Below are 12,238 nucleotides of genomic sequence, written 5' to 3' on the forward strand. Positions count from 1 at the left end.
TGTGGATGAGTTCTTCTGTGTCATCAAGTTCTATTAGTTCCACAGCTTCAGTTTCGGAACTTTCACGCTTAGTAACACATACAAGCTGTGCCCTCACCACAGTGCACCAGTGAAAAGGGACCCCTTTCAAACAGTGTCGCGTTCCAAACGTTGTTTAAGCGACACACCGGTATTATGGTATTTTAAAAATTCATATCATAACAAAAATAAACTCCGGTATTCGGTATGAACAGGTATACTGCCCAGCACTAGGTGTGACCATAAACAGGATTTACCAAAGTAGGACATTTGTTTGTTGGTCCTGGAACAACATTCCTGTTAAATAATTGTGTCCCTAACCTCATTCATTAATGTTAAATACTTTGCATTGCCTTTCTATTGTCTTTTTATTGGTAGTTTTCTGTCTTTACAAATGATAAACAGAATATTTACAAATAATTCATAATTACTATTTTCATGTAACATATTTTTGAAAAGACTACCATAAACTTAAAAGGAAATTAAGAGTTGTATTTTTGTTATTCATCATAAAACTACAGAATCGTTTAAAATTTGGGGGTTGGTCATTTTTTTATTTTTTTGGAAGAAGTCTCTCCTACTCACCAAGGCTGCATTTATTTGATCAAAAATATGCAAAGCTGAATTTTCAGCATCATTACTCCAGTCTTCAGTGTCACATGATCCTTCAGAAATCATTCTAATATGCTGATTTAGTGCTCAAGAACATTTCCTTTTATCAGTGTTGAAAACAGTTGTGCAGCTTAATGTTTTTGTGGAAACCATAATACAGTTTTTAGGATTCTTTGATGAATAGAAAGTTAAAAAAACAGCATTTATTTGAATGCTGATTTATGTAACAAATATGTTTTTTACTGTCACTTTTAATCAATTTAATGCATTTAATGCATCCATTAATGCTGATGAAAAGTATTAATTCCTTGAAATAAAAAAAACTTACTGACCCCAAACATTTGAACATTAGTATAAATCTGAAAATGCATAAATAAATAGATAAATACATAATTTCACTGCAGTTTTCAATAAAAACTTTTAACATAATTGCTAAAATTGAAGGCTTCTTTTTCCAATTTTAAATGAATCCCTAAAATCCAAAGGAAATCATAAATTGTTACAAATTATTGTTAAAGCCCCAACCCCAAAATTTAGTTATAAATGTTGTCTGAGAGCCAACAACCATACTTAACCAGAAACATGTCCCACTTCAATAATTCACAGTCTTACACAGCTCTTGGTCTCGTCACCTTTACTTGAACTCCTCTTGGTTTAGTGACGGCCCCTCATCAGTGCTCTAAATCCGTTTTTGCTCTGCAAGCTTCAACCCATAAGCAGGTTAGTGAGGGTTCGTCTCTATAATGAAAGAACTATGTCTTCGCCCACCGGTCCCTCCGCTCACACTGTCAGTAGAAAAGCAATCTATCATTCCTGCACAGCTTCCCAAGGACATGCTGTTGTTTTACTCTGGATCTCACCCACCGCCAAACCACTGAGCTCAGCACGGCCGCCTGAGAGCAGAGACGCAATTACTGCAGTGCGGAATGCAGATGAGATGCGCTTGGCTCGCGTGCCATTGGCATTTTCATAGAGCCCCTCTCTTGGCAGATATGTATGGCATATGGAAACAGATTTATGTGTTTGTATATTTGAAAGGTACTTCGCCAACGAGCCGTTTGCAGATCTCCACCGGGTCGAGGGGCTGAGGGGTGTGTTTGTGGCCACTCTGATCAATGGATCAGTCACTGAGGACAACATGCGATCAGTCATCACATTTGATAAAGGAGGAACCTGGGAGCTTCTGCAGCCACCTGCGGCTGACAGCCTGGGAGGAACCATAGACTGCCAGGTATTAGGGATGTTGGTCATTTTGGCTACTCGAGTACTAGATAAATCAGCTAAATACTCTGGGGTAAAGTTTTTTTTTTTTGGTGGCTGTCCCTTTTTTTATTTTTTATTTTTAGATGTCCTGTTAGTTTAATAATAATCCAGCATATAAAAGCATGATCCTTGTGACCCCTATGTTTTGGTCCATTTAGTTTAGCTCTCATTCAGCAGTTTTTTTTAGCACACAAACACATCTAATGTGGACGCTCTTTCTATGCAGAGTTGAGCAAATTTTCTTCCCCTGAAACTCAATATTTGCTTTTCGGCATACATTTCTTATCCCCTTCTAACCGTTCAGACCACATGCTACTACCCAAAATGCCACTATAACAAAATATAATATTCATGATCGATCATTGCTGGCATTTCGGAGTACTAGAGATGCATACATATATATTATTGAATATATTGATTTATTTATACATGTATTATTTTATATATTTTATATCTAGATAGATATGCTTTAACTATATATATATATATATATATATATATATATAATATATAATTATATATATATTTATTTATATTTTAAAAAGCTAGTCAATATAGCCTGTAGTTATTTTAAATTTATGGCCAATAACTGATAAATGTTAGATAAAATGTTATATTATTTTGTCTAAAAAAATACAAGTTATTTATTTTTGTATTTTTTTATTTTGTCTAATTCGAAACAATTGAATTCAAAATTAATGTTTTAAATTAAAAATTCTACATTTTTTAAATTAAAAATCCTAAAAATTATTACATTAAAATCCTAGTAAAATCCTGTCAACTAAAATCAATTTTAATAATTATAAAACATTTATATACATATTGTACATATTATATTTAATTTTAAATGCTACAAATTATTTAAACATCAAAACATAATGTGCAGTATGAAGAATGGATATTCATTTTGAGATTGGCTAAAGATTACAATTAAAAGTGTTTATAAATTCTTACTGTTTTTAATGTTTTTAAAGTGAGCATTAGATAATGGCAAAGGTGATCTCCATCTTAAAATAGAGGAAATAAGCATAAACAATTAAATACCCAAGATTGAGTCATAGTGATATGTAAAAAAAAAAATAAAAAAAACTTTATCAGTAGATAACTGGTATGATACCGATGTATTGTGCTCATGTCTACCATGAGTGTAGAATCTCCACGTTTTGATTGATTTGTGTATTTGTGATGTCAAGCATGTGTTCATGAAGCTGTGGTTTTGTGTTTGTGAAAAAGGAGTTAGAGTGCTGAGTTCAGCGATCGTGGGAGGAAGTAGGGTTTTTTTTTCATGCTTCCATTGAACTGTTTGTGCTCTTTTTATCTATTATTACCATAGTCACAATCTCTCTCTTTCTTTCTCTCTCGGTCTCTCAGCTGGACAGTGGCTGTTCCCTGCACTTGGCCCAGCGGTGGAGTCAGCTGCTGAATATTCAGCTGCGCAGGATCCCTATTCTGTCTAAAGAGTCTGCACCTGGCCTCATCATGGCAACAGGTGGGCCACATGACCTGCTCTCTGCTCCTCTCATATGTGCGTGAGAGAGGAAATATGAGCACTTTAGCTGCTCGCCTGCGTCTTCCTGTTTATGTTGCTTTGCTTCTGTTAACCGAGTGCATGTAGGTCCCTTCAGAGGACACAGTTCACACTGTAGTGATAGGGAGCAAGTGCATGAGCCCGACTTCATGAGTTCACGCATGGCGGAAAACATTGATTTTGCTCTCTTTGCACGGTTTGGAAGACACTTCCTCCCTCTTGTATCCCTCTCTCTTTCTCCCAGCCGCAGTCAGGCCTTTAATTAAATGATTATTAGATAATGTGCATGCATGAAGATGAGAGGCGCAGGAGGCTTGTGAAAATGTCTGGCCTCTTCGGCTGCTATCACTCCGGCGCAGATGTGCTAATTATTTGTACTTCACCCACTGGCTAATTATCACATACAAACACACCCTCGCACTCATCGACTTAGCCAGCCGAGGGCGGCCACACCACCTCAACATTGTTCTTATTGCAAAAAACGTGTTAAGTACTGCATATCTCTCTTAAGCAGATGAATGTAAATGAAGTTCATTACCACTCAAATTAATTAATGACAAAACCACCTGCAGTGACGCAGCAGTACAACGCATGTCATCAAAAAAATGGAAAATTATGATTCTGATGTCAGCGGTGTGAAAATAGAAGGTGACAGACAGTATCCTTGTCTGGACTTCTTGTCACAGTGGTGAGACAAAAATCTGCCAGGAACACTTTGTTTCTTGCCCTTTGCTGGGTTTGTTCCTCTTTGTGCTAATTTCCTGCTGTTTTGTCTCTTGTGGTCTGAATCTTGAGTAGGCTGACACATTAGCTTCGACACTGCAAATATGATGTGGTCAGATGCACTTGTGACCATCTCTCATGTGGTTTAAATCATGAAACATAAATACCCCATGTAAAGTTTTTAACGCTGTCCTTTTGTCAGATGGTCACCTGATATCAGTTGTGATATATGACACCAGATGCAGTGCAAATATTGACAAATATTCTCTGTCTCTCTCTCTCTCTCTCTCTCTCTCTCTCTCTCTCTCACTCACTCACTCACTCACTCACTCGCTCCTCGCTCGCTCGCTCACTCACTCACACTCTCTCTCTCTCTACCATCTACTGCACAGGATCTGCGGGAAAGAATCTGGCCAATAAGCCCAATGTGTATGTATCCAGCAGTGCAGGGGTCAGATGGAGAGAGGTGAGAACCAGTTCTCATATACGTGTGTGTGTGTGTATGTGTGTATATATATATATATATACATAGTTTTTCTCAGTTGTTTTTATGTATTGGCTTTTTTCATGTGAAGCAAAAGATCAGATCTGCTCTTTTTTGAAGAACATAATGCATGATCATCAGTTCTTTGCAATCTGCTTGGTTTTTGTTTATTTATTTATAATTTTGGGGGGAAATTATTTGTTAAATCAGGTTTCCCTTTACATACTAAATGCGAACTTTACCACTAGACTATCCCATCTTATATAAAGGATTTTTTGGTCATGTAGTATTTTACTTAGGCCAAATGCCATTGGTTACGATGCTGCTTGCATTATAATCTTATAAACTTATATTTCCTGACTTTTTGAAAAGTGTAGTAGCATTTGTTGTTCCATGTAATGGATATGCATGTTCTTTAGGCCCTGGCTGGTCCTCATTTCTACACCTGGGGAGATCATGGAGGGATCCTGATGGCTATCGCACAGGGTGGCTCCACCAGAACACTCAAGTCAGTGACCGTTTAAAGATCTAATGTTGCTCTGCTTTTAGTAGAAGCTCTCTGCGTATTATCTGGCTTTGGGACGTTACTGATAGCTGTGTCTTGTCTTTTGCTGGCTCAGGTTCAGTACTAACGAGGGGGAAACCTGGAAAGAGTTCCAGTTCTCAGAGCAGGAGGTATATGTGTACCAACTGCTGACTGAACCGGGTGAAAAGAGCACCATCTTCACCATCTTTGGCTCTTACGCGGATCAGAAACACAGCTGGCTCATTGTGCAGGTCAACGCTAGTGATGTGCTTGGTAAGAGAACAATGTGCTTTTAATTGGTGCACCACACCGAGCACCCTAGCAATCACCTTGTAACCACCACCCCTTAGCAACCATCTAGCAAAATCCCTAGCAACCACCTTGAATACTCTAGAAACCACCCGATAACGCACTAGCAATCACTTAGGACTCCATAGCAGCTTCCTTGAATGCATTCAGAACACTCTAGCCATGTGCGTAGGAACCAGCCCAAAATGCTTAGCAACTGTTTAGCAATGTCCTACCTGTACCTGAACTTTTCTAGTTCTGCATCTGATGTTATGTGTGCTTAGGTGTGCCGTGCTCGGAGGGCGACTATAAACACTGGTCTCCTTCTGACGAAATGGGAAATGGCTGTCTGCTCGGCAGAGAGATGGTGTACAAGCGGCGCTCTCCTCACGCCACCTGCTTCAACGGCGAGGACTTCGACAGGCCTGTCACTCTTTCCAATTGCTCCTGCACTCGACAGGACTATGAGTGGTATGAGCCAAAACCCACTCTGTCTATGTTTTTCTTATGTTGCCATTTTCTTCACTTGAATACCAATAATTTTCCACAGCTTTATTGTGTCATCTTTATCTGTTTGCAGTGACTATGGGTTTAAGCTGAGTGAGGATCTGTCTCTCGAGGTGTGCATGCCTGATCCTGAGTTTTCTGGAAACCTTTATGCCCCACCAGTACCCTGTCCGGTGGGCACCACTTACCGCCGCAGCAATGGGTGAGAATGCGGTTATTCTTCCTTAAAAAAACATTGATGTATACACTACCGTTCACAAGTTTAGAGTCAGTATGTATTGTTTTTGTTTGTTTTTGTTTTTTATTTACATTTTTTTTTCAGGAAGGATGCATTGAATTGATCAAAAGTGACAGTAAAAACATTTATAATGCTACAAAAGATTTCTATATCATATTTCAGATCAGCTGTTCCTTTGAACTCGCTATTCATCAAATGATGATTTTTTTTATCACAGTTCTCAACTGTTTTCAACTGATAATAATAAGAAATGTTTCTCGAGCATCAAATCAGCATATTAGAATGATTTCTGAAGGATCATGTGACACTGAAGACTGGAACAATGGCTGATGAAAATTCAGCTTTGCCATCAGGAAAAAAATACATTTTAAAATATATTGAAATAGAAAACATTTATTTTAAATTGTAATAAATAAATAAAAAATCACAATATTACTGTTCACTGTGTTTTGATCAAATAAGTGCAATTTTCTTTCAAAAACATTAAAAATCTTATCAGCGCCAAACTTTTAAACAGTAGTTTCATACTGATTCGAAAAAAATATTAATGTGCATTGTTCAGAGGCAAGATGAAAAGAAATAGTAGAAAGATAGTCAGTTCCCCTCAGAGATACATTCATATAAACTCCTACTCCAACTGTATCGCGATTTGTTTGGCATCTCAATCGATTTAAATCGTCACATATTTGAATCGATTTTCGACCGAAAAGCACTTTGAGTGCCCAGAAAAGCGCTATATAAATGTAAATTATTATTATTATTATTATTACTGAACCAGACAGAATTTATTTAGGCTTTTTTTGGTCACTATCAACAGATTCTGTCACTATCAACATTCTTTAATGTCAAAATAAGACTTTTACCAGTTGGTCAATTTATTTTATGAAAATTATTGAAGCTAAATGATTTACTTAGAAAAACATTTGTCGTTTTGTTATGTAAAATAGGGTGCTGCATACCTATGAAATCAGTTAATTATTTTAGATTACTTTGTAGAGGTCACTTTTAAAAGTCTTGTTCCCTCTATAAAGCCAAATCATATCTGTTGTGATTCAGTGCTGTAAATCAGCAAAACATGTCCAAGGGGGTGAATACTTATTAAAGGCTCTGTGTCCTCCTGGATACAAATTTTTAGCTGCCACCATCAGCTGCCGCCCGGGAGCATTATTAGATCTGCCAGTGCTGTGTCACGATGCATCTCTCCTCTCATTATCTGCAGTCGAGAGGAGAGGATTTATTTAGAACATAACTACCGAATTTAGCTGGATGAGTTTAGATCTCTTGCTCAGTCAGTTGAGAGAAATGAGGTTAATCACAATTATAGTAATGATTCCTGGGAAAATTGGGAAGTAACATTAAAGGGGTCCTATTATGCTGTTTTACAAAGTCTTGATTTTGTTTTGGGGGTGTACTAGAACAGGCTCTCATACTAGGTTGTTCGAAAAACACATTATTTTTCACATATTTTACATTATTACAACACCTCTCTCCCCAGTCTGGCATGAATGGCTCAAATAGTTCCTGTATCAAATGAAGACCCGCCTTCTGAAATACGAAATGTGCTGTGATTGGTTAGCTGGGCCAGTGTGTGTTGTGATTAGCAGCACTCGGCGCCTGTTCGGGAAATGACATGCCCCTTACCATAGCCGCCTGCGAGCTTCAGTGTAAATATTGAGTCAAAATCAAAACAATTTGAGCCCGATTTGATATTTGTGATATCACAAATCCCGGAAAACATGCGTTGTAGTCCAAACGAGTTGTTCGTTGTAGTTTTTGAAAAGTGATTTCTGTTCAATAAAATTATCTCCTTTTGAAGTGGACTTTGAGCTTTGTAACTTTGCAGAACTTTTTTTATGCTCTAACAACAACAATACAGACTAACTAAAGTTGAAAAAGTGAAAAAGCATAATAGGACCCCTTTAATTACTATTATTTAGGGATGCTTGGATTATTATGATCATATCTATTATGAACCTAACATTTAGGTTCTAGACTTAGTCTAGATTTAACTTAACGGTAAATTATGGCAGTGATTAACCCATTTAAGACCACTCTAGAATTGTTCTTTCCCTTTAAGAGCACATTTCAGAAAACTGATATTGATATTTAGTGATTATTTTGCTCACAATACTGCATCAATACTGCAGATATAATTTTTTTATTTTTTTATTTATGTGGCCATTCATTCAGTTTCCTACAGTTCATTTAATGGAAAAAGCATGTAAAACCAACACTCAGAAGCATACAAAACTATTGGTTTTAGTACCTGCATAAATCAGCTATGTATTGGTTATTGGCCATTATATTTAAAATAATTGTCAGCTTACTAATATCGGCCAGCAGATCTGCGCATTTCTACTGTCAGTAAATGATGAATGGAATCTGCAGTTTTAAATAAACTTGCGCCAACCTTGGTACTTCTCAAAATATTACGCAAACATCAGGACAAAAGCAAGAAAATTCATAGACGCGTAATTACAGCATCACCTAGTGTCAACTTTTAGAATAAAGTTCTTCAAGAAGAGAAATTTGCTGTGAAGTTTAATAAGTGATTTCCACTGATGTTAAGGTGTGTCATCTGACACTTTAGGTACAGGAAGGTTTCTGGAGACAGCTGCAGTGGGGGAGACGTTGAAGCTCGGCTGGATGGAGAAATGCTGCCCTGTCCTGTGGGAGGTACAGTAAGATCCTCCTCCTCAGCTTACACAGTCATCTCTCTGAGCTCTTTTTGTGTAACACCACACAATCCTATGGGAAGCAACATGAAGTTGTGGAGTCAAAGTTCATTACACAGCCTCAAATTTATAAAAAAAAAAAAAAAACCTTCACAAAACAAAGCTTTGAGGTAGGAACATTTTTGTGGAGATATCAGAATTGTAATATAATAATGTTAGCGATTTAAAAAAAAAAATAAAATAATTATTTTCTTTTACATTACATGCGAGTTTGTCTTTTTAAATACACTACTGTTCAAACGTGTCAGTTAGAAAATGAATCTAAAGTGATAGTAAGGACATTTACATGACCAAAGGACAATACATGACCAAAAAAGTCCCTTATATAAGATGGGATAGTTTAGTGGTACAGTTCTTATTTAGTATGAAATGCAATAGAAGTTAAAATCCTGACGTGAACCAAAAAATAAAGCAAATTGCAACAGAGCTGATTATAATGCATTATGTTCTATGATACTAAAATAAAAGTGCAGTTTTGACATTTTGTTTCACATGTAAAAAGTTATAAGAATATGGAGCAAAATAAAGATGGAGAAACAAGTCAAGTATATTTATATTGCACATTTAAAAGCAACAGAAGTTGATGAAAAATATAATAGTGCTGCAAATTGAAAATATAAATAAATTAAATAACAAATACAATTTGTATACTTTTAAAAGAAATTAATACATTTATTTCAGCAGGGACACAGAAGATTTCTATTTCAAATAAATGCTTAAAGTTCTTAAACGTTCTATTCATCAAAGAATCCTGAATGAATCACCATTTTCACAACTATATCAAGCAGCACAACTGTTCATATTAGAATGATTTCTGAAGATTCGTGTGACGCTGAAGACTGGAGTAATGATGCTGAAACTTTGCCATCATAGCAAAAAATTACATTTTAAAATATATTCGGTAACACTTTATTTTAGGGTCTCTTAACTAGTTGCTTATTAGCATGCATATTACTAGAATATTAGCCATTTATTAGTACTAATTAAGCACATATTAATGCCTTATTCTACATGACCTTATTCTACATCCCTAATCCTACACAATACCTAAACTTAACAACTACCTTACTAACTATTAATAAGCAGCAAATTAGGAATTTATTGAGGGAAAAGTCGTATTTAATAGCGAATAAGTGTTCCCTATTCTAAAGTGTTACCATATATTCAAATAGAAACTTTTAGGAAACTTCCATAAAAATGTAAGTTGTAGTAATTTTACTGCATTTTTGATCAAATTAGTACAGCCTTATTGAGCAGAAGAGACATCTTTCAAAAACATTAAAAAGTCTTACCAACCCCAAACTTTTGAACAGTAGTGTACATCTAATATACTGAGGAGTTCTATTTCTATTATTCATATAATTTTAGTTTGCTTACTGATCATTGCTTTGCTTCATTTAGTTTGTTTGTTATGGTAGATGCATATGTATCTTTTAGTTTAATTGTTTTTTTTTTTTCTATGTGCAAAAGTCATCTACTCAGAAAAATAGAGAAACATACTCAGAACACTGAAGCAGGATGAGTGTCGTTCATCTAACCGTAATATTAAAACTTCTGTCCTGAACCTCTATTAAGAACCACAGGCATTGACATTTTAAACTAGGCATAAATCTATCTTTAACTTGTTTTTTTTTTCCATTGTGAAGTTAAAACATCTTGTTTTTTTACAGGTGGACTTCTTAGAAGTAAATTTTTATGACAGATGCAAGATATAGTTTAGATTAGACCTTTTCACTTTTCTTCTTGACTCTTTGACTTATGGGATCTCATTTTTACTAATAATTTCATAATTCTGTTTAGTTGTTAGAAGCAAAAAACACAGTCAGTCCTGTTTTGAACCCAATCAAAGACACATTTGTTATTTAAAAAGGATATGGGTATGCATTTATGGACACAACATGACATAGACAAATTACAGTAATGTCTACAATTGTGTCTGAATGTGTGTCCATAGTATAAACATGAATGTGTAAAATACAGTAATGCCTCAACATGACCATGCTGAGATGACATGATGGACCAATTCACTGACACCTGATGTAGATTTAACTTGTACTGAATACAATGATGTGAACAGTTAGTCCTAAAGATGGGATTTGAAAATCAAATGAGGATTGTTGGAGTGTGATCTCCTCACCGAGCTGTTCTTAAGAGAACTGTCTAGACTGCTTCTTCTCTCCGGCATTGTGGCACTCAGCCACTTGACCGTGCTTCAGTGGCTGCGTTGATAGCCTTGCCTCTCTGTCTAGAGGACGCTGGGAGTAAATAAGCAGCTCTTTCAGAAGCTGAGATCTGATCCAGCAGGAGAAGGAAGTGATGTGACTCAGCGGTGCCATCAGTTTTCTTTTACGATTTGCAATGAAACAGAAAATAGAAAGCCTTCCTAGAAGAGTGCAAGCTGTTAGCAAGGAACAACTGCCTTTTAGTGCCAGTGGCTTTGAAATTAAATGCTCACATGGGAGTGTTCAGGTATAATATGCAGTGTATTTCTCTGGACTGAGTCTTTATTTCACCTCTTAACTTAAGTTCTCTCACCTACCTTTTTTTTTTTTTAGAGAGTAATGAGTTTATCCTGTATGCGGTGAGGAGCTCCATCCACCGCTATGACCTGGCCTCAGGTACAGACCAGCCGCTTCCACTCTCAGGTCTCCATGAGGCCGTGACTCTGGATTTTGATTATGAGAAGAACTGCCTATACTGGGCTGATATTTCACTGGACACCATAGAGGTGAATAAACGTTTTTTCACTCACATAAAACTAGGGATAAGTACCATATATAGACTAGAGTGACAAGAAAATTATGTGAAACCATTGAAATTGTTTTTTTGCATTAATTGGACATAAAATGTCATCTGATCTTCATCAAAGTCACAAGTATGGACAAACACAATGTGCTTAAAGGAATAGTTCACCCAAAAATTAAAATTTGATGTTTATCTGCTTACCCCCAGGACATCCAAGATGTAGGTGACTTTGTTTCTTCAGTAGAACACAAACGAAGATTTTTAACTCAAACCGTTGCAATCTGTCAGTCTTATAATGGAAGTGAATGGGAATCACGGCTTTGAGAGTAAAAAAAAAACATACACAAACAAAACCAAATTAAACCCTGCGGCTCGTGACGATACATTGATGTGTAAAGACACGAAACAATCAGTCTGTGCAAGAAACTGAACAGTATTTATTACGTTTTTTTACCTCTGATTCACCGCAATGTCTGAACTGTCCTGAGCGCGTCCTCGACAGCCAGCGCGTGATGTGTCTTCTTCTTCTTGCTTTATGGCGGATCGCAGACTTATAAGTGCATTACCGCCA

The 12,238-nt window shown here is 36.4% G+C and overlaps 1 protein-coding gene across 1 annotated transcript in view; it reads left to right on the plus strand.

Annotated features, from left to right (window-relative positions):
• The window catches only part of LOC107657232 (sortilin-related receptor-like), a 48,429-nt gene that overhangs the window by 16,321 nt on the left and 19,870 nt on the right, over positions 1 to 12,238 (plus strand). Inside the window, exons 6-14 of the mRNA XM_016445256.1 lie at positions 1,669 to 1,861; positions 3,265 to 3,382; positions 4,537 to 4,610; positions 5,048 to 5,136; positions 5,249 to 5,427; positions 5,727 to 5,913; positions 6,023 to 6,151; positions 8,778 to 8,863; positions 11,478 to 11,650. Of these exons, the coding sequence (XP_016300742.1) occupies positions 1,669 to 1,861; positions 3,265 to 3,382; positions 4,537 to 4,610; positions 5,048 to 5,136; positions 5,249 to 5,427; positions 5,727 to 5,913; positions 6,023 to 6,151; positions 8,778 to 8,863; positions 11,478 to 11,650 (1,228 nt within the window). The remainder of the gene's footprint in view (positions 1 to 1,668; positions 1,862 to 3,264; positions 3,383 to 4,536; positions 4,611 to 5,047; positions 5,137 to 5,248; positions 5,428 to 5,726; positions 5,914 to 6,022; positions 6,152 to 8,777; positions 8,864 to 11,477; positions 11,651 to 12,238) is intronic.

This window comes from Sinocyclocheilus anshuiensis, unplaced genomic scaffold (assembly GCF_001515605.1).
Source record: "Sinocyclocheilus anshuiensis isolate Anshui unplaced genomic scaffold, SAMN03320099.WGS_v1.1 scaffold139, whole genome shotgun sequence".
NCBI classification, from domain to species: domain Eukaryota; kingdom Metazoa; phylum Chordata; class Actinopteri; order Cypriniformes; family Cyprinidae; genus Sinocyclocheilus; species Sinocyclocheilus anshuiensis.